Source organism: Aplysia californica, unplaced genomic scaffold (assembly GCF_000002075.1).
Source record: "Aplysia californica isolate F4 #8 unplaced genomic scaffold, AplCal3.0 scaffold00083, whole genome shotgun sequence".
Classification (NCBI taxonomy): domain Eukaryota; kingdom Metazoa; phylum Mollusca; class Gastropoda; order Aplysiida; family Aplysiidae; genus Aplysia; species Aplysia californica.
The window spans coordinates 345,813-371,439 of NW_004797353.1; the positions used below are offsets into that span (position 1 = coordinate 345,813).

Genomic DNA, 25,627 nt, shown 5'->3' on the forward strand with positions numbered 1-25,627 from the left:
TTTGGGAAATCCTCAAATTTATTGGGATAATGATACTTATTAAGTGTAACTTGTACCCATAGGTAGACCTAAAATATAACGACTAATAATAATCCTTGTAATGGCCTTTTTCTTGTTTCCCCGTATTTCTTGTTCGGCCCAACCGGCAACTCACAAAATTACTTTCAAGGGGCGTCACTCTGTCTTTCATTCATAAGGTGCATACTTCCGGTTTGTTTGTCTTGCTTGAATTCTACAAAGCAAGCGAAATGTTTTATCACGTAAGTGTAAATGCACTATTTTGTTTTCTTCTTCATTTGTTTTAATACGTGTTGTGCTTTGGACCAATGCGGGGGGCGATCCTCCGCTGAGGCAAAAAGAATGTGAGGGGTTTCCCTGTTAAATTTCTAACTTTTTCCGGAAGGAATTCCGTAACGACAACGCAACCACCCCATCAAACACAATAAAGAACAGGCCTAACCCTAACCCAAACCCTAACCCTAACCCTAACCCTAACCCTAACCCTACCCCTACCCCTACCCCTACCCCAACCCCAACCCTCAATTCTGCTCTGTCTCATAGTGGTCGCTCGTTGCGGAAGTCCTCCCGTTTTTCCTGTGTCTTCGAGTCTACACACTACACACTACACTACTAACATGTACATGACAACGAAGTGTAGATCTACAATCTAGATCTAGATCTAGATCTAGATCTAGAATCTAGATTTCTAGATCTAGATCTATACAGTATACACAGACCCGGTAACCGGGAACAAAGTCACGAAGTATACAGACCCGGTAGGGGAAATCTTTTGTGATTTCGGTGGTTTCAACGCCCAGACCCGGTAGTGTGTGTGTGTGTGTGAGAGAGAGAGAGAGAGAGAGAGAGAGACAACAAGGGGAAGTGTTTGCAAAAAAATGCCCCTGTTGCATAGCTGCCCACTGTCCCGGGCCATCCGTATTTTGTATGGATTTTCTTGAACAAAGTGTATACAGACTCGGTAACCGGGAACAAAGTCACGAAGTATACAGACTAGTGGTGGGTGGTACCGCTGAAATCCAGTGTCGGTACTTTCTCGGCACTAGGTGCCGAGAACTGCCAGTACCGGCACCGGTACCGGTACCGGGAGTGACATCAGTAGGTGACGTCACAGACTTCGCGTCTTGCGTCTCACACCACGATCAGCACAGCCCCCCCCCCACACACACACACACACACCAGTCAAAATTGGAGAGGCGAACTGCGACGAAAAATACCTTTGAAGTTTGCCGCCACGTGGGATTAAACTTTGCAAGCAGAATTTTTTAAATAGTTATCGCCGCTAAAAATTGATTTCATTTTCGGAATCAGCGTATCAAAATAAGCAAAGTGGCTCGCGTCTAACCTGATTTGAAGCCATATTATAAATTTAAGCAAACTTCGTTTTTGATTGTCAATTTTGAATCTGAAGTCCTGTATCAAGGTCACCCGCTGCGTTGTGTGCATCTGACGTCACAGCTGCTAGGTCTAGGCCTACACCCTGCACACTTCCCGTGGCCCGGTAAGAAAAAACAAAAACGTCGCGTCGGCTCTGGAGCTGGTATTAACCGTTGGTGTCGGCTCCTTCCCAGAGCCGGTACTGGAGGCCAAGTGTCGGTACTGACACCTCCTTCGGTAGTACCGGTACTGGGTACCGGTACCTGCCCATCCCTAATACAGACCCGGTAGGGGAACTCTTTTGTGATTACGGGAAGTTTCAGCCCCCAGACCCGGTAGAAATCTAGTGTGTGTGTGTGTGTGTGTGAGAGAGAGAGGGGTGAGGTGCTAGCAAAATGTATGACATGCCCCAGGTGGCAGGAGGGAACGAGAGAAAGATAGAGTGGGAAATAGGTGGGGACAAAGAAAGACAGAGACAAACAAAGAAAAAGAGAAGGCGAGCGATACACAGAGGAGAGAGAGAGAGGGACTGCTCGATTGAAATTATGACATTGTAACTTGTTCTTTTCTTCTATTGTGATTCCTCCAACTCCAAAACGGAAGAAAAACGATCGTTCATCGAAAGGACATCCGCAATCTTCATTTAGATCTAGGTTAGCCGCGAAACTAGATCAAAGATTTATGTTTGTCTGCCTAGATCTAAATCTAGACCATAGATCTAGAAGAACCTAGGTCTACCCTGAGCTAAGAGGGCGCTGAAACTCTCCGAAATCACAAAAGAGTTCCCTTACCGGGTCTGTATACTTTGTGACTTTGTTCCCGGTTACCGGGTCTGTATACACTCCCTTTCTTGAAAAATTGCTGTTGTCCCGGATATACGGATTTTGACAGACGGTCGCGGAAAATAACAACTTGGCAAGCATACTTCTAAAACAGAAAAATTAGCCTTGTTGCTCGGGAAAATGACAAAAATTCGGGAGATTCCCGAAAAATTCGTTACAGTTGGCAGGTGTGCAGATTCGACAAAGTCAGCTGATACTCATGCGAGGCGCTCAGCTTCTTCATTCGTTTGAAAAGATGGCGTCAAAACGTTCGCGATGAGTTCTAAGTCTGACTCTGGATCAAGTGTAAAGCAAAGAAACCGAAAAGGCAGCAAGTTTTTCTTGACAAATAGAAGGTGTTCCTCAATTGAAATTATAATGACATTGTTCTTTTCTTCAAATTGGGATTTTTCCCAACTCCAAAATGGAGGACAAACGATCGTTCATCAAAAACACATACATTCACAATCTTTATTTAGATTTAGGCCTCGAAACTAGATCAATGATTTAGAAAATGTCTTTCTGTCTAGAGATCTAGACCTAGACCATAGATCTAGAAGAACCTAGGTCTACGCTGAGCCAAGAGGGTGCTGAAACTTTCCGAAATCACAAAAGATTTCCCGTCCGGGTCTGTATACTTTGTGAGTTTGTTACCGGGTCTGTATATACTCCTATTCCACAAAGTAAAAAGTAACAAAGAGTCAAGATCTTCTATTCTAGATCTAGAGAGATCTAGGCCTGATCTAGACTCTAGAGATAGAAAGATCTTGGTAATTAATTAACCCTTAAGATTCTCGTCGCGGATAAATGTTCGCCGATAAGCGCATTCCCTCGTGGCGTTCCCCAGCTTGTCTCGGATTAGTAATAGTCCGTCCTTGCGCCCGCGCGGGCTAACGACATTTTGTTTCAAGCGGGGTCTGCATCTTTACTTCAAAAAGTGAAATGTGTGTGTGTCAGTCTACTTGTGCCTGTGTGCCCTTATGGAACTTTTTGAAACGCGAAGCGTTGGTAGAGATGTTCATCTAATGAAATGAGCATTTTGACCAAGTTAGACACTTGAAAGAACTCTAAAGGTTTTCAGGAAATTTAAGACTTTCATCTTTTTAAAATGCAAACACCTTTTCACACTTTTCAAACGAGCTAATTTTTACACAAAACGCTGTTTCCTGATGCAAATATCATACTTGATGGTATTTAAAAGCGTTGCCTTACCAGAGGGAGAAATTTGAGAGCAACTAAATGAAAAAAATATTCTGAAACTATCCCATTTTTCCCCCTTTTGAACGATAACTGATAAGTGGCTGTTCGCAAGTTCATAACAGGTGTGAAATCTGGAAAACTCTGGAAAAGTTATGCGGTAAATTTTTACTTTTGCACCCAAAATGTACTGATTTGAGAGCTTAACTGCCATAATTATTGCTGCAGAACACACATATGGCCTCTAAAACCCTTGCAAATCAATTGTTTTCAAGTAAATTTTTATATCAATCCTTATTTGCCAAAACATCAAATCATGGTGAAATGCATGAGGGGCATGCCCCCATGAAACCCCCAGATTCTTTTTAGGTCAGGGAGGCATGCCGATTTGATGTAACTTCCACTCTCTATGTCTTATCAACCGATGAGGGGATAAGATTATTCATTCAGCCGTAACACTTATTCATAGATTGCGTCAATTTGCTATAAAAGATGAGGCGTGTTTTTCATTGTTCTTTCTCCATTGACTCCCACGGCACGCTCGCCTGACCCCAGCGCACCATGGCGTAATTTCCCGCGAGATGTAAGTGGGTCATCTATCGATAAGAACGCTCTCTTCTAGCTAACCCCGCAAGACCAGAGTTAGGTTTGTAATTTTCTGGACAATATCAATAATGATTTGCAATGTTTAATGCAGCCCAAAATATGAATGTTTGGCCCCCAAAAGCATGTAATGAAGAGAGATCCTTCAATCGTTAATCCTTTGTTTACTTCTGTAATATTTTGTAAAAAACAAATCCGTAAAATGTCAAAAGAATTATAAAAAGAAAGAGAAATGAAGAGATTAACTCACTTGAGCCTATTCCTGTGTATTTACGGGACGCCCCGGTGACCTGATCCGGTCTACTTACGGGATGCGCTTTATTGATCGATATCTCCAGTGTTTTTCGGTTAGAAGCTGTAGGAAGCTGCGAGCTAACAGTTGACCCACTTGTTTTGTTTCGTAAAAAGTTTGGTGAAGTTATGTGCAATTCTTTTTTAGCTGTAATGGACAAAGTCTGTCGCCCCTGCTTTGTGATAGATGATTTTATTATAAATTGGGCGCCAAAAAAAAATGCGTAACCCCCAGACACTGACATTCAAAATATTGATAAAATAAGAACTATTCTGACAAATTAGATGCTGTTTTCTTTTTCAGTGAGAAAATTTCTTTCTTCCCTTTGGTGTTTTTAAAAAAAATTATTGTAGCTTTCTTTTTGTGGTCAATCCGAGATAGTAATTTATAAGTAGAGGGGTTGATTGAAAATCATGAATCAATGTCTACTTTAGTGACTGGCAGAATTTGAAAAAAGTAAAATTTACTGACCTTCTTTCATTCTGTTCTCCCTCAGTGTTTGCTTATCGTTTTCTTTTTTTTTTTATAATTTAACTTTTACTTTGAAATGTTGCATGTCAGAAGTGCAGTAGTTGTGTTTCTTATCTTTCTCTGTCCCTGCACAGTATCAGCTTGATCTTCACTCATTGCCCAAGAAACGATTGTGTGAATAATAATCCGTGAACTTTTTGTTTCAGGTGTCTCTCGAGCATGACATCTTGCTCCATCCACGATATTTTGGGCCCAACCTTTTAAACATCGTCAAACAGAAGCTGTTCACAGAGGTAGAGGGAACATGCACAGGGAAGTAAGTAGGACATTTCCTTTTTCCATTTTTGTCTCTCATTGTTATTGCAGGTAATATCTTCTACAGTGAACCTCAGATACAACAAGATCGTTTGGACCAACCATGCTGAATCTGATGTCTCGTTGAATCCATATTTGGTTAAATAGCAACGATAAAGAAGAGTCCAAACCTGGGTGGCATAATGGGGGCTTCTAGTTGAGCAATTACATCCCTTAGTGAAGGTGGCAACAACTGTTCTCATCACCATTCTGTTTTTGTGGAAAGATGTATCTGTGGCAAAAAGAAGTCTTAGTTTTGATTCAACTGTCTTTGTACCTTGCAACAGTGTACAAGTTGTTTCTTGTTGGGGTTATTTTGCAAATGTACTGGATGTAATTTTGTGAGTCAAAACAATAACCTGACCACAAGTTTTCCAGCTCACATAGTCCAGAAAAAGTAAGTCACCTTAAAATGTTCATAGTGCGGTGCAATCCGTAAATTATATATAGATTCAAATTGTATCATTCTGATGAGTAAAGGCTGTTGTTATGGATCCTATAGGTCCACTGTGTTTTGATCTTGTGGAATACTGTATTATATGTCTATTTAACTTGGGAACCTGTCATTTCTTCCTTAAGGTATGGCTTTGTGATTGCGGTCACGACGATTGACAACATTGGAGCTGGCTTGATCCAGCCCAGCCGAGGCTTTGTGGTCTACCCAGTCAAGTACAAGGCCATCGTTTTCCGGCCATTCAAGGGGGAGGTTCTGGACGCTGTGGTCACACAGGTCAACAAGGTAGGGATTTATGTTGTGATCTATGATGATAAGCCAATCAGGTTTGGTTTTAGAATAGATGTTTCAAAATGTGCTGACCTTTTCTCGTACTCAATTTTTTTCCCGCAACAGATTTTTTTATAGCTGTTAGAAAGTCGGGTTATACTTTTATGATACTGGCAGTGCTATTATTTTATACACTTTGTTTACTCTATAATTTTTCTTTGTGGTCATTTCAAGGATAAAGGGGTAAAGTAAGGATATTGGGCTCTTTACAGAAATGTTATTTTTTTCAAGTAAGAAAGAAGATAATTGAATCAGAACACACTTCTTTCCTTTCCACAGGTTGGGTTGTTCACAGAGATTGGACCTCTTTCATGTTTCATCTCACGCCACGTAAGGAACTTTTATTAAACTTTGTGTTGTGCCGACTCATCCACCGTGAAAAATTGAGATTCTTTTTTTGTAGTTGACTTTCTAGTTATGAATAAATGAGCATATCATTAATTTGCACTTTGAGTAAAACTTTTTTGAAGTGAAAGATCCAAGTTTTGTAGCTTTTATTTTAACAATAGATAGTTGTTAAGAATTTGGTCTTTATAATAATTAAAAGGTCATTTTTCTCAGTAGCGAGAAGTTTGCTGCAGTTGTGTATGTGTTTTCAACTGTGGTTCAAGTTTATTACTTAAAAAGCTACAAGTTGTATATATTGTAAAGAAAGTTATTTGGGTGGAAAGTTAGGGAGTACCCGTGCTTTGACTTTTGATCTCCTGTTATTGATCTCTTTTATTCTCTTTTTACATCTTGTCTACTCACCATCGCACACCAAATTATGTGGAATTATATTTTCTGTTTGTATTTATTTTCTATGAAAAAATTTTTCTTTTTCTTTCTCAGTCTATTCCAGCTGATATGGAATTTGACCCAAGCTCAAATCCACCATGCTACAAAACAAAGGATGAGGTAATTGTTTGAAAACATAGCTTTGAGGCAGATATTTTGATTTCAAGTTCTTCTCCTTTTTTGTTTCAGCTCTGAAAAGCATTATCATGTGTGCCACCTAAGTTAATAGGCTTTAGGCTTTGTCATTTTCAGAACACAGAAAATGTCAGAAATTAGAGATACCTGGTTGAAGTAACACCTTTAAAAAGATATACCTGGTCTCTGCTCTCGATAGCTTATTTCCCTTAAATACATTTGGCTGAGAGCAATTCTGAAGCAAGTGGCAACCTGGAGTGTGATACCAACTGAACATAGGGGACTTTGTTAAAAAAAAAAAATTTTTTACTCCTTCTTTGCCAGGTGTGTGCATTTGTACTATCAGTGCAGATTTTCAGCTAAGCTCGTTATCCAGGACAGCAGTCTCATGTCTCAGTGTTGGTGGACTCGCTGTCTGGATCTAGCCTACTCATGGCATCTTTTCTGGGCTCCAGGTCTTCATGTGTCACTTTCATCATTTGCTATGTTCCCCATCTTACCCATTATTTTGAGAAACTTGCAAATCTAAGTCAAACAAGTGAAACTTTTTCCCTTTTTAAAGTCAATTTGGTGTTAACGTTTTGCGATAGCTCACAATTATCCATAAGGCTAGACCTGTGTTTATCTATCGCCTGCTATCCTAGCAGTAAACAAACAGCAAATTTGGTACCAATATGCTCATTTAAAATCTCGAATATGAATCCAAACTGTATTTTTGGCCAAGTCTCCTCACAGAAATCTTAGAGCCAGGTGATTAAAGGGACACATTTGAAATGTCTTACAGGCAACCAGGAACTGCAAATATTGCCAACTTAAGAGAAATCTGTAATATGGCACAAAGCTGAAATTTCTGCATTTTGGTGACAACCCAGGCACACCATAAGGCAACAAAGGGGTCAATTGGATGTATAAAAGATATAATTCGGACTACTGTTTTAGTAAGATACCTTTTTCTCTTTCCCTTAAAGGACATGGTGATACAAGAAGAAGATGAAATTAGACTGAAGATTGTTGGAACTCGAGTGGATGCAAAAGATATTGTGAGTATACACTTTGAATAATACAAATTATTGTCCAAATGAAACTTTTAGGTGCCATTCCACTCAAAAACTCTTTCCAGTGTTAGTGCATAATTTATGTTTTCTCGAGTATAGTACAAATGTCTGTGTTAGAATGAAAATTCAAGTTGTCATCTTTTATCCATTTTTCTGTTAGTATAACTTATTCATGATAAAACTGTACATATTATATGCCTGTCACAGATTATTGTTTCTTTTTGTGTTGAAAACACACTTGGGGCGGGCGGCTCTCATGGTCTAGAGGTATGATGTTTGCCTTTCATTCAATAGGTCCTGGTTTTCCCCTTTCACCTTTCATGCTCTCTCTCTAGATCTAATTATGATCTGTTGTCTGCTTTTGTATCCACTTTCACCTTTGGGTTCCAGGCTCGCTCTGCTGCCTTTCTACTACTACTTCTTGGCTACTTCTTACTGCTGTCTTTCAGCCACAACCCTGATCTTATGGTAGAAAAGATCTAAGACCTAGCCTTCTTGGATAAGGGCGAAAAATTATCTGAGGTCCTATGTGCAAGTTGCACACGTTTAAGATCCATAATTGGTCCTAAAATTGATAAGAGTAGGTTTTAGCCACCACCCGGGCAAAATTCAAAATCAATTTCTACCAAACTGAAAATGTTTAATGTGTATCACTCGCTCATATGACCCTCTACGCAGTTCCAAGTGCTGTAAAACACTACCCAAAAAAAGAGAGAAAACTCTAAGAATACCTTTAACTGTTAATGAAGTGAATAAGCTCAGTGCAATGAATTCTTTCAGTTTTCAGTTATTTCTTTTAAAAGAAATGTGTTCTTGTTTTATTACTGCCTCATCATTATGGTAAAAGAAGCTTTATTTTTTTCTCTCTCATCCTTCTTAGGAATTTCTATTTCTAAAATGTTTTTGTTTGTTTCAGTTTGCAATTGGTACTCTGATGGATGACTTTTTGGGTAAGTTACTGTGTTTTTTGTCTTGATTCATTTATTTATTTGTTTTTCTGGCTTCTGTTTGTTGTTAAATTTGTTTGTTTGTGGTCAGGCTGATTGCGGATGAAGTATGAAGGTGGGTGGTTGGTGGGTGCTCTGGTGTGGTTTGCTCCTTGTTTCCTATAAAAAGTCTTTCTTCTCTATCTCCCCTCCTTCTTTTTTGTGTTTGTTACTCTCTTGTAACATTTCTAATCTTCGGCACTTATATGACCTTATTGTATTGCAAGTACCGTAAAACTCTTACTAAAATTATTTTTAAAAAGCTAAAAGAAGTATGAAGACTTTAGTATTCAGAAACGCACCATGTTTTCTCTTTGTGGATCAGTGTTGACTGTTTACAAGTTACTTTGTTTTTTATAGTTTTTGGTCATGCCTCATCCCTCACCTATCAACCAAGGGCGCTGGACTAGAGCAATTCCCTTATGTTTGATGCTTTTAAGTCTTTACCTCCATAAGTAAAAATGTAGCAATGAGTCAAGGATTTTTTTATTTGTTTTGTGTTTTTAGGGGAGAGGGGTATTTTCAACCGCTTGAGATATTTTAAAGGTGTTTGTCAAAAATTCAAGCGCTGAACACTTTGTTCTGCCTGTCAACATTTAATTTCAGCTGTATTACTAGTTTAATGTTACTGTTTTTTGCCATGCAATACCTCTTATTTCAATCTTTTTTTTTTCAGGTCTTTGACACTGTGTGCTGCAATCTCAAGTTCATGGTCAAGTGTGTACATGTTTGGGCGTTGAAGAGTAAAGATGTGTATGAGTGCAGGTTATATTCACAAATGTGTTAGAGGTTGGTGTGTGTATGTCATATGTACTTGCATGTACAAGGGAGAAGGGGACTTTTTGATATCGTTGAAAGATATTCTAAATAGATAATTTTTAGGCTTCTTTGATGCTTTATGCTTTTATTATTGAAGCTCATCAAATTTGGCCCTCCCTTTTAATATATTGGCATGTCATAGTACTCTCGAAAAGAAAATTTTGTCTGTTAAGAAATTTAACAGATTGGTAACTTTGAAGGAGACGGGGGCAGAGATGTTTTAAACTGAAATATAATTTTCTACTGCTTGTGTCAAACTTCTAGAATTAGATACTTTTACTTCATATGAAATATCTGAAATGGTCTGGAGGGTTTTTCTTAGCTCTACAGATAGTATTTACAACATAAGATCTGGCCTCCAGTTGTGTTGCAAGAGTAAGTATGATTGTTTCTGTTGTGAGGTAGTGTGTGAAAATGTGTGAGAGGGGCATGGCTTGGTGGATGGAGAATAAGTGGATCAATCTTTTGTTTTGAAGGCTCCATTGTAAATATTTCATTAATCACGTTTGTTTCCATATGAAAACACTGCAAATAAAAATCATTTTGTTCATATTGTATTTCTTGAGTTGTACTTTTTGCTTCATTTTACGTTTTGTACGAACCCTGTTGTTAGTGAACTTCTAAACTCTTGTGTTGCCTCATTATGTATTTTAGGGATGACTGTGTCGTTCAGTATCACTTTCCTTTCTGTGACATTTCTTTTCCCAGGGTTGGGTGGTTGGTAGGTGCTTTGGCATGGTGTGCTGCTTTTTCTTTCAGTGTTGTCCAAATTCTGTTTTTAGTGAAATGCTGCCAGTATCATGATAAATTAAGTTAAATTGCAACTTGTCAACAAGTACTGTTTCACTTTTGCAAAGTCTTTGGAAACAGGTTGTTCCTGCTCTCGAATCGTGAGGTTCCATCATTTACATTGTGTACACTGTACACAGTATGGGCTCTGAGTGAGCTAGACGTTTTTAAGGGAGATGGGGCTAAAGAATTAGTTTTCTTCTTTTAGAATTTATAATGTTCATCATTTTGGCTGTGAAGTTTATTGAGAAAAACTTTCAAGACAGCAACAGCTTCTTACCTTTATTAAGTTTCAATGTAGATCTTTTTATAGTCATACACATCCTTCAACACAGTATGCCTGTTTTAGACATTTTTTTTACAAATTGTAACAACAATTTGTATGTGTCAGATCAAGTGAGTGATTAGTATGCATTTATTTTCTCTTATTAGTCTTATGCTCTCCTATTTTCCTGGGAAACTGTTATCTTTAATGTCAAAATGTCCATGTTATTTAGTTGACTAGCCAAACACTAAACTACGATGTAAATTTACCACCAGTACTCCAAAATCGAGGTTTTTAATGCACCAAAAACTTTTTGATGTCTACCAAACTGATGGTGGTGTTAAAGGTGTCACTGGAAGGTCTTACTTCTTGTCTTTCTTTCCTTCCGTTGTCTCTGTCACTGTATCTGATCTTTCTCTTTACCAGCTCCAAATGGCTGTTATCTTGTTAGGGGTGAGCCCATCAGTACAAGTGTAAGAACGTACAGTAAACTGTTTAATAGTAATACAAAGGGGTTGAACTCAAATTTCCTGTTGCCATGAAAGGGTTTCAGATCTTTGGTGCTTTTTTCTCTCTTTATTCTATGCATTGCAACTTCAGCCTTAAAACGAAATCTGCTGGACGCAAAGAAAATCTTTGGTCCCATGAAGTTCACGTTATCAGGGTTTTACTCTAGGCCTACATGAATATATGAGACCTTTAGAGTAGCGTGAGGTGGTGGTAGGCGCTACTTCTCTACATCTTTCCACTGTCTTTTCTGCATGTCCTGCCTTTTTCCCTGGATATCAAAGGATTGCCATCCTCTTTAATGAACTTAAATAAATAACTTCTCTTTACTCACTCAAAACAAGTTCTCTCTAAAGGTTGCATGCAAACTTCAGATGCTCCAAACTTCTGTGTTCAAAATCACTGTTAAATTCTGGATTTGTGAGTATGATGTCAAAGTATGCCTATGTTTTTAAATAAAGGAAGGAAGGTAAAGATACTTGACTGGGGAGGTATTTTAGATTCCGACCTAGAGGCTAAATAAAACTAAAGGAGATTAGTGCAGCTGGACAGCTGGAGATTATAACCCAGGAAAGAAATACATGTACATGAAGAGCTCTTGTCGGCGGCTTATACTCCGGCATGGGATGAGAAAGGCTGATTATCCTAAAAATTCTGAATCTTCCAAGATCAAATGGCATCCCTAGGAGGGGTTTCGTATACAGCAGAGTCCGCTTAAACCAAATATTGCTGGACCGCTGGGTTTTTCTTCAGTTTAGCTGCCATTTTGGTTTAGAGAGGTTGTTCAAATAAAAGAAAAAAAATCAGGGACTTCATTTCTTTTCGGTTTACCACTGTTTTCAGATTAAACTTGTTTCGTTTAAATGGACTTAACAGTATATTATGATTATGATATATCAAAAATGTACTACAAGATAGATGATGGACAAATTTGAAAGGAAAAAGTAAAAGGATCTAGTGACGAATTGGATTGCTCAGTCAGACTTCAGTGTAAAAAGATGAATTAAGACGCAATTTTTTTTTCTCCAAAACGTCTTTTGTTTATTAACCAATCAGCACATAGAAGCACAAAACTATGATGCACAATGATGAGAACGTAAATTGACTGACAGGTGGCGCAAATGATGATGTGTAAATAAGGCATGGGAGGTTAGCGGCCTGTGGATAGCTCAGAGTACACAATGTCACGTATGAAGCGCCACCACAGACGTATATATTATAGGTTGTGGATTCTTCTCAGACGTTGCAGGCACCCACAAGGCACTCTCACTCATCTCATACACCCATCAAAACCAAAACAAACAAAAAATATTTAAAAATTGGCAACCATGAATAGAGAAAGACCATGGATGATATACTTGCTTTCGGTTAGTAGAATAGATTTGAACCCAATTCTGGTTCAATAAATGCAAATTTGGTGTGTAAATTAAATCATGGTTGCTGTGGTGTCAAGTTACTCTTTTGTTTTTGCTTTAAACTTGCAGCCAAGAACAACTCAAGATCAATGTTGATTTGCCCCCCAAATTAATGTCACATATTTTCCTCAAGTCACACTTTTAAGAAAGGAAATTACTAATTACAAAATTAAAACAAAACTGCATAGAGACCAAGATTCTATTTCATTCTTTTACTTACTTAGTGTCAAAACAAAAATAAATAAACGGCCCAAATAGCACATGTTACCTGCAATCAAACAACATAAAAGGCACTTTAAAGTATTTAATGTTTATTGTCATGTGAACCACAGGTGGTCTTGATCATGCTGAAGAGACAAAATAGTGAAAAAAAAAGTTTAATTAAAGAAGCAGACGTAGTGGAGACAAGTCATTTTTGTTGGTTAGCCACACTCGTACAATTTCACCACTTAATTTTGGCAGTTTTATCCGGATCACCAACAAAAAATCTGGTGCATGCAAATGATATCACTAAAACAAATCAGCTGGTGAAAACCAGTACAAAAAGTTACCCTTTAAATTCAAGGGTCAACAAATATATAAAACAAATAAAGCATACTACATTAAACAAAGTTTTGTACAGAAAATGGATAAAAGCAGTATTACAAACGAAAACAAAAATAACAAAAGTCAATACCCTATAATATATTGAAGGGAAACCGAAGGTACCTTACAGACCGTTGAGAAAGGGAGATAGAAACGAGGACACCTGATGTAAAGGGAAAACTGACAACGGTCAAGGCCTACCTTCTTCAGACACCAAAGGGGCGAAAAGTCTCAGTCAACATACAGGTCTGTGGTGGTGGTGGTGGTAGCGGCCACAAAGCCAAGCAAAGGCTTTCGAGAATTACTTTTGCCTTCACATTTTCTTAAAAAGTCAGACAAGCAACCAAAATATTTAAAAATTACCGTGGGGAAAAAAACTGTCAGAGTCAGAGGTACAATTGTCCAAACCCATATTTTGTAAAGTTATTTGTAGCTGCTTTAGTGTCAGTTCTATTTTTACATGCTGATCATATTATTCAAAATATTCTACTCTAATTTCTTTTCTTTTTTTCCTTCATATTGTGTACATTTTCACGACTTTCAAATCCCTAAAACTAAAGTGACACAAATTGACAGACTAATGATATCGGGGCAAACATAAAAAGCTAACTGCGATTATGAACTTGTACTTGCAGTCTTTGCCTCTTCACAGGGTTGGAAACAGCTTTGGATAAATATATTATAGACAAAATAAGTAGGTAAAAAAAAAATGACCAGAAGAGCTAATGGGACTCATTCATTTTTCACATATGTCCTGAATAAACTTCGCAATGTAACACACACAGTCGACTTGGTAAATGCAAATGCTTTGGTTTCGATAAAAGCAATCAGTTACTTTCAAACATAGTCATGGATGCAACCAATACATAAAAAAGAAAAGACAAAGAAAAAAAATAATGGAATGTTTAATTTTAAAATATTTTGGAACAAAATGCATATTTAGCACAATTTGTTGCATCATGGAAACAAACTGTGAGGACATTTTTCAAATGTAAGACTTACTATAAAAATGCATAACAAGAAAGACAAAAAATTTGTATTGAGTATGATGAAGTAGAATCCACAATATTCAAACTGCCGCATCCAGTACAAAAGCTTGGTGTGCATAAAAATTGTGTAAAAAAATCAAAATAAACTTGCCCCCCAAAAAACAGTCAGTGTTGTATATTTTAATGGAGTACAGTACAAAGTATAACGACAGTATTATGGAGTAACAAAATGCTTGTAATTTAAGAAAGTGTTACTGACATTTGAGTACAACACACATGAAAAACAATAAGGAAGACTATACAGGGTCAATAATACAATCAATAGGACTAATAAATATCAACTATCAGTGCTACTGGTTTCCCTTATGACTTACCCCCCATCATTCACTCTCATTCTTCTCAACTTCCAGCATCTGTGGTGTAGTGGTTATGCGCTTTGCCATCACACGCAGAAGACCCAAGTTCAACTCCTATGTGGAGAGAATTTTTATCGAGTATCTGAGTCTTTCTGCTAGGACACTGTATCCTTCTCAGCTCTGGTTGGCCCTGACAGGCAGGGTCAAGCCAGCCTCCTTAATGATCTAAATTGGGTCGAATAGGGCATTTAAAAAACCACCTACACTTAGAAAAAAAATGTTTTATTTCTTCTCAACTAAGATACAAAACAGGAAACTTTTGATCAAAAGACAAAACTTTCTTGTGAAATCTATTAACTTTGTGATTTGCCTCAGAAAATTTACGCGTTGTTACAATGTTGAGTTCATTCACACACGTTTCAAAGACCCTGAAATTTGTCCATACAGTGGGGACTAAAAAATCCATAGTGTATGACATGAATTTGTACTTTCTAACCCAAGTTTTTAGTAAGCCCCTGGACGTCAGCTAACCCACACAGCAAGAAGACACGCACACACACACAGTCCACCAAGCAGTGATCAAACCTCAACCATCAAACAAACATTACCAAAAAAAAACCGATGCACCTACAACTGTGCCTAATCATATCACTGAACCGATTAGGGTCCGAACAGGTAACAATAATGTATAGCTGGGCTAAAACTATCCTGTATTTGCTTAGCACTCCCCTCAAATATCATGCTGCCTCAGTCTCTCTAAGCCCAATGACAATCATTTCATTGCCAACATAGTACAAAAGAAAGTAAATCCGCCTGGGCAAACAGCACTGACCTCCATTCATTGAGGGTCAGAGGGAAAAAAAATCTATAAATGAACAGAGAGCTGCCAGTCTGAGATTGAAAACCCATTGTGAAACAACACATGAGGAAAACCATTGAACAGAACAGATTAATTTTGTCAATACTACCCTCTGCCTCAGTCAAAAAGGCTACAAGATCTTAAAACTGCATATCAACTGCTTAGTGTAAGACTCTGAAATGCGTTGTTTTGAAAAGTTATGTAGACACAGTCTTACAGTAGTAGGCCTACATTGAGCAGTAAATATGCATTCAAATAAATTTAATTAGCTTATACTAGGGAAACTCTTTCAATACAGCACAAAACTGCTGGCCTATATTCCTATTTTTACTTTAGACAAAGATGGCAAAAAAACTGTATATTTTCTCACATTTTTTTCTTCACAATGTAATAAGTAGTTCTCATATGTTCTTGATTCTGCTGACATTACGGACTCTAAAGCCAAACAAGAACAGAACTCTGAGACAGGCAGATAAATTTTTGACTTCGAAAGGAACTTTTTTTTTCTTTCTTTCTTTTCAAACAAAATTGAGTCAGGCAAAAATCATAGATTTCTAATGATAGTTACTTTTAAAAACTTCCAATAACAGTTATTCAACCACACTACTTCAACGACGCTATGTCTCTGAAATACTGGCCATAAGTCTGCTGCAAGTCTCACAAACTCTGGGTTCACTCAACACAACGTTCTGAAACATAGAATTAAGTAAACTACAATGTAAAAATCATTACACTGCATGACAAAGGAAAATGACGGATTCCGAGAAAAACTTGTAACATTTGAAAACACTTAATCTCAACACACAGAAAAGCTATATCACCTCCAATGGGCAATGAATCCACAGTTATTTCTAAACTTAACAGCACTGAGGGACATTAACATTTTCTATCAATCATAATCAATTATAGCCCTCAACTAGGAATATTGTTCCTACCAACTTTGAATGAAAGAACATCAAAATTTGATTTTTAATAGCAGTCAAACCTGCCCTTAACGACCACCTGTCCAAGACAATCACCTGAACTAAAGACCGCTACCTCCTCTGTGTATGTTACTGAGATGACCACTTTCCTCCTCCATAAAGAGTGATCGCCTTGGACATAGTCAACTGTATTTCAAAAGTAAACATCACTGAGGGTCATACAAATTGTCAATCAAACATAATCAATTATAGCCCTTCACCAGGAATATTATTCCTACCGATTTTGAAAGAAAGAACATCAAAAATTGTTTTTCAAAAGAATGTATATATATATACGACGAGTGTAAAATGAAAAAAAATCAGGATGGGCATTTTGATCAAGTTTTTGCCTTGGAGGTCAAAATTATATATACGCCCCATGAATAAACACTCCAACAAAACATTGGTACCTCAGAAGGTGAATGTATCATGTAGATTGTCAAACAGACTGGACTGAGAAGGGACAATGAAAGGTAAATGTAATGCTTTTGTATAACTTTGATTTTTTTTTTCAGGGTATTGGTTGTGATATGGGGAAGGAGGGGGGGGGGGGCGTAATTTCGAACTAAGAAAACACATACATAGGCGGGCCAAAAGACCTCTCTCAAAGGAACAGCTCACATAACTGGCAAACTTGTCATAACGTAAGAAACTTTTTTTTTTCCAAATCACTAAATATGTATCTTCCCATGTAAACAATGACATCATATCAGATTAGGGTTGAAATTTCAAGATAGTAGAAAAAATTAGAAATCACTAGTCATTGTGTTAAAAAACTTCCTACCGAAGGACAGTGCCTTCAACAAAAATAGAACAATACAGTTTAAACATTACATTGCACGTTTTCCTACAACAAAGTAAAAATATGCATTGTTTACCAGGAAAAAAACAACAACAAAAGAATTACTTTACATTAGCAAAGAGCACCAAAACTTGTATGTTATGCATTAGTCATGTACATGCAATAGCCAGTAAAGGGATAAAAAAAAAAAACATCACCACCGTTCAAGAAGGAGCAAGACCACTTTTTTATCTCACGTCGGGCAGACTTCACCAGTCTGACATAACGCAGTAAGAAATATTCAGATATACACCAAAACACTTCTTTGTTGCGGGTCATCTGAGCCACACCTCTGCACCAACACTGCCACCAGCAGGCTTCCAAGAATGCTACTTTTCCCTTGTCATTTAGGAAAATTTTAGGAATTCACTTGTCTTTATGATCATCTTATATATATATATATATATATATATATATATATGATGCACACAAGACATGATGAAGTAATCAACCATATGGATCTAGACACATGCCTGAGTGTACGGTGAAGCCAATCTAGTAGCAAACCCGAGGGAGGTCAGGTGTGCAGGTCCTATAAGGCCCGCGGGGCTAGAGCTCAAATAATTCACGAGTCACATGAGAAGTAGAAGGTGCAGTCATTCACATTCACACTCCTTAGGGACGAAAATAATGTCCTCGTATGAGCTGTCGCTGATCTCGCAGTGGATTAATTTGGACATCCGCGTAAAGGTAAATTGAAGAAAACGAGACTTAACTTCTACAGCTTCCCGCCACTCAGCAGCCTATATAAATAGTGCGATATGGGTATAAGGTCCCATAATCAAACCCCTAATACAAGAAAGGCTGAGACAAGTAAGATATGATAATTAAGATAACTTTATTGCCCGCTCCAACATGCGTTATGGCACAGAGACACGAAATCTCATGGATTTCCCAGAGCCTAGCGCGACACTTGTAAAGGCAAAAGAATTGATCAGGAAAAAGCTTCGGTTAGCTCACTGTTTGAGACATAAAACAGAAAAGTCCCAAAGAATGACTTTGTGGAACTGAACCAGTAAGACAGCAAGGAGACAGTCATTCAAGGATGGAGATATAAAAAAGACAAAGATGCAGAATGCGTAAGAACCATCATTACTATCAGTGGGTTATACAAAGTGAATGTACACTTCCCTGGCGCCTCATCTGTCCTGAGATATAAAACTTCTTTTGCACCTGCTAAAGCAAACTGTATATCTAGCTTGACAATACAAATGTCAGAGCTATAGGATTTATAGCACAGCAATGCCAGAAAGGCCTGTATATAAATACACAGAGAAGGTCATGAGCTACTCCATGCCGCATTATGAAGGTTCCACACTGTCGCTCGAACATCATAAATTGGTGAGACTAGAGCAGTCATGGTTGAGTTGTAGTCATCGCCAGTCGGAGAGAGAGAGATGACAACCATATTTTGCCAGGAACAGATTATGATATTAGTACCAATGAAAAGAAGTTACGGGAGCAGACCATTGTGGACGTCTGAACAACCATACACAAATCAGACTAGAGCTGAAAAAGTAACTTTGAACCCACACACAAGAACAACACCTGAGGCGAAACCCTTCACGAGAGCGGACATGGTCTGAATAACATCTTTGTACAAAGCAATCATCATTGCAGTGACTAGTAGAAATTCACATTTTCCTCCTTGATTCCTTGCTCATGCAAACAAATGTCAATGTGTTAGGAAATAGTTATTATTAATTATGAATACCTGTATGTTAGCTTTTGCGAAACTCTGTTAAACTAAATATCAACTTGCACATACTTCTAATCAAATACAATTTCATTTTCAAAACGATTAATCTTCAGTTCAAAAGAAAATATCTACTGTAAGTAATCTCAAAATAATCAATCCTGACAGCTACATTTTTTCTTGACAGAAAGATCACTTAACTTACTAGTCAAAGAATTCCTTTACAAAAACATAAGAGAAGTTAAAATTACTCATTCTATGAGCTGGCAATTTCAACTTTATTTAGTGAAATTAATTTTTAAAAGTTGATAAATGCTTTGTGTATCATAGCGGTATTTATAAACATTCTCTAAGTTGTATGGAATAGGGGGACAAAAGATCCAGTGAAGTTGGGGACAAATCGGAATGACTCACAGCCAGGGACCCCTCGCGGCCAGATGCGAAGGTCTGGCTCTGCTCGGTAAAAAAAAATTGACTGAACAGCTTTTGGAGAAAACAATCTTTGGTCATATTCGTCCTTTTAAAGTAACAGCATTCGCATCATCACCACAAGCACAAGGAGACAGCAGGGTTGTATTAGCAATGTAGAATTTATGGCATTCAATGGATTCCATTTTAATTTGAAAAAAAAAAAAACCCCAAAACATTGCAGGTTCTCTTTTTCAAGTCAGGAGCTGAGAACTACACATGAAAAAGTTGTGATGTTTTTTCTTGATGAAGCACTTATGGACTGGTTCTGATAGCAAATGAAAATTGTTTTTTCTTCTCCTTTCGCACAAAGACATCCAGCACATTCAAGCACCTTGTAAAAAAAAATACAAAGTGACAAGTCCTAAAACTTCTACCACACACGACACTTGATTCAGACTACAGCATCAGCAGTAAGCCTATTTTTGTTACGCCATGCGACAATTCTCTCAAAAGTCATTATTGCTGCAGATCTATATATATCTATAACATATCAGAGAACCACAAAAAACCGAAGCACAGCCACCTATTGAAAACAAAAACAATTACAAATGAAACCAAAAGCTACACAGATTTTGTTGATATTGCAAACAATGCTACCTGTTTGTTTAAGTACAAAGTAGAAAATAAATATACATGTATAAAAAAAGTGTAGACTAAATACAACAATGAAAAAAGCAGCTTCGGAGAAAAATACGTCGAGTAATGGGAAAATGAGAGAAGTGCACAAGATAATTTAAATACATTACTTGTTGGCCTTACTTTAACTTTAACATGAAAACAAAATTTTAAAAAAAAAAAAAGAAAAAAAAGAAAAAGAGAACCCCCAAAAAATTCTAAATTCTCCCAGACACTTTGCTTTCAGACAAAATTCATTTCCCAAAAAGCACCCTGCATACATAAATACAATCACACATATACAAACACAAAATCTATTTACACAATCAGTGTATGATAAACAAGATAAATTAACAAACGGACTAGAATTATGTCATGTTCTCCAAGCTGGGAGCTTGTAAAATTACTGACGAGCAAACACAAACCCATTAACATGGGTTTGAAATAAGAAACAAATGCAAATGTTCAGAATTGAGTTGTATCAAAATATTATGTCACCTCAAAAAGACATACAAAACAGATATACAGCATTAAGCATTACAAAAATGGACAGCAATGCAGTGTGTGGATCACTGTATGTAATAAATAAAATCTTCAAGGGCAGCTCCCGTGCCACATATATGGCTACTTATAGGACAAGTAAAAGGATTTCTGCACAGTCATGTAAATCTGTAGACGTGTTGTTTTATTCAGAAATGTTATTTTACTACTCCAAGGAGAAAGTACAGCAAAACTGGAATTTCTGCTTCAAACTGAGACCGGTACACACTGAGACATCTTTGGTTCGGCTTACATTTTATAAACCTCTGTGAGACAAAATTATTCTTTGCCTGTCCAGTGAACAGTTATCAAACTTTTCTCCACTTCTCACTGACAACTACCCAAACATTTAAGATATAACTCTTGACTATGACTTTCATCAAAGAAAAGCAATTGATCAGATACAAAAACCTTCACTGCTCAGGACAGATGACACGATGGTACATCTGCAGTCCTAAAACAATAAGAACATACATGCTATCAACTTGAAATCATTTTGCAAAATACGTATTTTCAAGCAATCTCATAAGAACAGTTTCAGGGATTGTCTCACAAATTGTGAAAAATGGATTCCTGCACACAGCCACAGCCACCTGAATCTCCTGAACGTAGTACCTAATCCACACACAAACCTACCAGCACTTGCTCATGATACCATCACAGATTTTGCCTCCGTCCACATGTCCAATGAAAAAAAAAGACACCAAAATGTTCTAACATTTTATCTCGGAGAGATCTCAACTAAGCCTTGTAGGGAAAAGAAAAACCCTTCGTTTCAATATCTCTGCAGTTATATATGAGCACAGCTTTTTTCTTCAAATTTCTTCATCTGGGTCACCCTGGACATCTCCTGAAGTAGGTGGACATCTCCTGAAGTAGGTGGGAACCCTGAATTCCAAACAAGTTCCCTCAGAACCAAAAAATACTATCTTCAGTCAAAGTGACATCTCGCCCGTACAATACAGCTAAACCCTTCAAAATCTATCAACATCAAGGTTCTGTAAGAATGCATTTGCCTGTTTACTACAGCAAAACGCTTCAAAATCGATCAATATCAAAGTTCTGTAAATATGCGTTTGTCCTCTCCAGCTCGTCGATGTCGAAGGCTCGGGACATGCGGTTGGAGTTCTCAGTCGGGGTCAGCATGTAGCGGGCCTGCAGCTCCTCCATGTAGTCCTTGATCAGTTGGGCAATCTGAGACGCCTGTGGAAGGACGGAAGGAAGAGAGGAGGTTCAAACATCTGAGAGCTGATACCTATTTTTCAAATGGACCCTATCCATAGGATTAGATTGGGACGTGCCAAGTTGATTAATTGCAGTTTTCGTCAAATAGAAACTCGCCTGGCTTCATCAAGTTTGACCCACTAGATAAGTCAGAGAAAACTTTTACCTTTGGTGACAAAATCAAAACCATTTAAATATTTGATTTCTTCTTTTTTTTAAATTTAGGTAGTTTACACCACCATCAACACAATTTATATCATTTGGACCCTGCCTTTCAGGGCTAAGACTATTCATTATCACATTCTGCACATAAACAAAAGATCTCACCTCATAATGTCATGTGATTTGCAAGTTACTAGCCTTGTGATTGGCTGTTTTCACCCAACGTATCAAACATATCAGATCCATGACCTGGTAAAACAACCATGTTTGATTTTGGAGCATTTGGTCAAATTGTGCCAAAATGATAGCTCTTGCCTCTCCATTATGCAAAATCCTGAACAGCCTTGACTGTATGAAATAAATCAAAAGAATCAAATAGACAAAATCACATAGTCGAAGTCAATGAACACAAATCCTGATAACGACCGTACCTGATTGGTGTTGAACATGAACTTGATTCCCTTTGCCATGTGACCAATCACAATCATAATACTTTTGATAGCCGGGCTGGAGTGGACAATGTCCGAGTAGCCGTAGGAAGACAGAACATCCTGGAAAAGAGCATGTGTAACACATATCATCACTCATTGAGTATAGCCTGTCAGTTATGACAATGGATGAAGTGACATTTCTTTCATTAATACATTTTTTTTTTTTTATACAAGAAATAATACAGGTAAGCATCTGTATTGTTTACAGTTAGTTTGGTTTTAGTAAGAGTTTTACGGCACTTGCAAAACACAATAAGGTCATATAAGTGCCGAAGAATAGATGTGTTACAAGAGAGTAACATATACAAAAAAAGGAGGAGAGATAAGGACGATAAGAAAGAAGGAGTAAACCACACCAAAGCACCCGCCAACCACCCATATATACAGTTAGAAAAATTCTTCATTGTCAGAGGTGCCAGTATGCATTTCTCAGCTGTTGACCACAAAGCTGCCCTAATCTTCCATGGAGGAGCTATTGCGATGCCGCCTTACCACAACACAGAGGAGCCAATAATCCTGAAATTTTAGCTACACTAGTATTTTCTACCAGATTGAACCTAGCCTTCTCAATAGGGGTGTGACACACGTATGAAAAGTGATGAAAACAGCAAGTTTTTATACTTTTAACACCCTTTTGTACCCTTAAACAAAAAAAGCATAACACAGTAATGTACAATTCAAAAGTCAATAAAGCTATCTACTTACAAATGTGTTCATCTCCAGCAAATAGATGCCTTTCTGGTGAACACCCAGCAACAGGTTCTTTGGCATAGTGGACGTGTACGTTTGCTGTAGAAAGACAAGTTTCAGTTTTAAGCTCTAGAAAGAGTTTTACAGCACTTGCAACACAATAAAGTCATATAAGTGCTGAAGATTAGAGGTATTACAAGAGAGTAACAAACACAAAAAAGAAGGAGGAGAGATAAGGACCATAGATATTTGATAGGAAAGAAGGAGCAGACCACACCACAGCACCCGTCAACCACCCACAACAAGTTTCAGACAGAGAGAATTCATGTTTATGAAATCAATCCAGACCAGGCCAGCCGAAGACAACAAAACCTACTTCATTCAGCCCAACCTGTCCAAGACGATCATCCATCATCAAGGAGAAAAGTGGCCATCTTAGACAGGTGGTCCTATTAGACAGTGTTATTGTAATAAAGAAAACAACACATAGGGAAGTGGGAAGTGGTTGTTTGTAAAGTTGAAGCTCTTTTTCTTTTGTTTTTGGATTCAGTTTTCTGTTACGTTAATAAAAATCTACGTGATATGTGGATAACTATGTGAAATAGAGAAGGTGATGGGGAGAAAAAACTTACAGAAACTTCAAAGATGGTGGCTCCGAAGAGTGACCAGTTCTTGAGCAGGTTGATGAAAGAGACCACTGCCTGGTGCGGGCTCATGTCCAGAACAGTTTTGTGTGTGGTCGCCACTTCCTCCGGGCGCACCGTACAGCGCATGTCACGAGGCAAGATACGCATCACCGAGCTGGATGGAGACAAGATTACGATATATGAGTAAAGCAAAATCATCAGAGTACAAGCCTGAACCTATTATCAGGGTGCAAAATCCCGCTGAATACGATGAACTTGATAATGTGCATTCGGTTCTTCAATAACTCAAACAAAGTGAGCCCGTTCACAAGTTTGAAAAAAAACCCTGAAGTAAAGCATATATGTTTCTAAAGTGAGATCACTGAATTGTCACTGTGCATGGCAGGATTGTGTGAACACAGCACTCGTCAATCAACCATTAGATGTAAACTTTAGTGAGTAGATTCCTGATTTTACACCCTTACACCACCAATAGCATGCACATCATTTGCCATTCGAAGAGAACACATGAACAAACAAAGAAGTTCTTGAAGGGAAAAAAAAAAGCACAATCTGATTTTAAAAATAACAGCTCCACTTATAAAATACACATTAAAGAAAATTTGTCAGACACCAGGGAACACCATTCACAGAAAACAAATCATAGCAGCTAAGTATCCTACAGACTGTTCGACACTCCTGAATTTATGGCAACTTACGTATAATCAATATCACCAGATTTCATGTCTTCAATTTCAGATTGAACCTTCAAGGCACAGAGGTGAACCTGAAGAAACACAGGTAAACAATGTCATTAAAAAAAAAAAAATACCAGCATATCAAATCAACAGAAGGTCATGTAATCTCCGTAAGAGCACAGTAGCTAGGAAAAATCATCTGTGACAAAAAAGGAGAATGTTCACAAAGAATTCACTTGCAGAAACTCTTCTTCTATTACTCCAGTGTTGTTTCAAACATTATTTTGCTTCATAATATATACATCCATCCTGTCATATTATGAACTTCAGTTTTCTTGGTAGGCCTACACATATTATCAAAATGAGTGATTAAAATAAAATGTATGAATTATTTTTTTAAATCTTTTTGTGCCGAAGCATGGTTTGCTAAAAAAAAACACCAAATATCTTTGTGTTAAGTATAGGTTTTGTTTATCATGGTAATATTCAAATCAGAGGAAACTTTCATAATTGGTCTGTACAAACAATGCAGCTTGAAACTTGAAACCAGCCAACACATCCCAAACTCAGGGTTAGGCAGAAGAATGAGCATAAATTTGTCGATCACACAGACCTAGCAAATACTGCTCCATTTTGCCTGTCTCCCTTGGGCACAACATGATCACCCTCCCTCAAAAACAGAGAGCTGAACTTGATGGCATGTTAATAACATGATTTTGTATCATCCGTATGGAAGTGTATCTACAGAAGTCATGTTAAACACTTTCAAAGAAAACAAATAGAATATATCTTATGGTATGTCAATAACATAATATTGTATCCTCCGCACAGCTGTCGACGGAAGTCATAAAAAAACAAACTATCATAGAAAACAAACGGAATGTATTTTATTTTGTTCTCCTTTTTCTAACTTGATATTTGTTCTACTTACGGCCTCTTTATGTGACACAGGAATCCTTTGTTCAAATACATCCTCAATCAGCTGGTTGAACAAAAGGTCACATTCGACGGGGTCACTGTTGTTCACATATGGCTCAATAAACAGACGTTTCTGGAAACAAAAGTGAAGAACGATGCAAGGTTATCAATCATCACAGAAATAAGAAATATAATCAAATAAGGAAGGACACTACATTTCTTTTTTAATCTTACAATTT

At 37.6% G+C, this 25,627-nt stretch overlaps 2 protein-coding genes across 2 annotated transcripts in view; one reads left to right on the forward strand and one right to left on the reverse strand.

The window, feature by feature from the left end:
* The first annotated feature begins 165 nt into the window (after positions 1–165).
* LOC101857708 (DNA-directed RNA polymerase II subunit RPB7) lies at positions 166–10,246 on the forward strand. Its single transcript, XM_005094494.3, has 8 exons — positions 166–260; positions 4,986–5,095; positions 5,713–5,872; positions 6,197–6,247; positions 6,749–6,814; positions 7,798–7,869; positions 8,801–8,834; positions 9,547–10,246. Exons 1-8 carry the CDS (start codon positions 249–251, stop codon positions 9,552–9,554), a joined length of 513 nt encoding a protein of 170 aa, XP_005094551.1. The 5' UTR covers positions 166–248; the 3' UTR covers positions 9,555–10,246.
* A 2,018-nt stretch (positions 10,247–12,264) lies between these two features.
* LOC101862252 (myosin-I heavy chain) overlaps positions 12,265–25,627 on the reverse strand; it is a gene marked incomplete at its 5' end in the record, with an annotated part of 43,475 nt that continues 30,112 nt past the window's right edge. Inside the window, 6 exon segments of the mRNA XM_035968796.1 lie at positions 12,265–21,782; positions 22,397–22,516; positions 23,162–23,245; positions 23,779–23,947; positions 24,492–24,559; positions 25,402–25,521. Of these exon segments, the coding sequence (XP_035824689.1) occupies positions 21,618–21,782; positions 22,397–22,516; positions 23,162–23,245; positions 23,779–23,947; positions 24,492–24,559; positions 25,402–25,521 (726 nt within the window).

Bases quoted from the DNA above. Each gene is read 5' to 3' on its own strand.
- LOC101857708 (XM_005094494.3), top strand. The intron at 5,096-5,712 runs GTAAGTAGGACA...TTCTTCCTTAAG, and splicing joins GAGGGAACATGCACAGGGAA to GTATGGCTTTGTGATTGCGG. The intron at 5,873-6,196 runs GTAGGGATTTAT...TCCTTTCCACAG, and splicing joins TGGTCACACAGGTCAACAAG to GTTGGGTTGTTCACAGAGAT.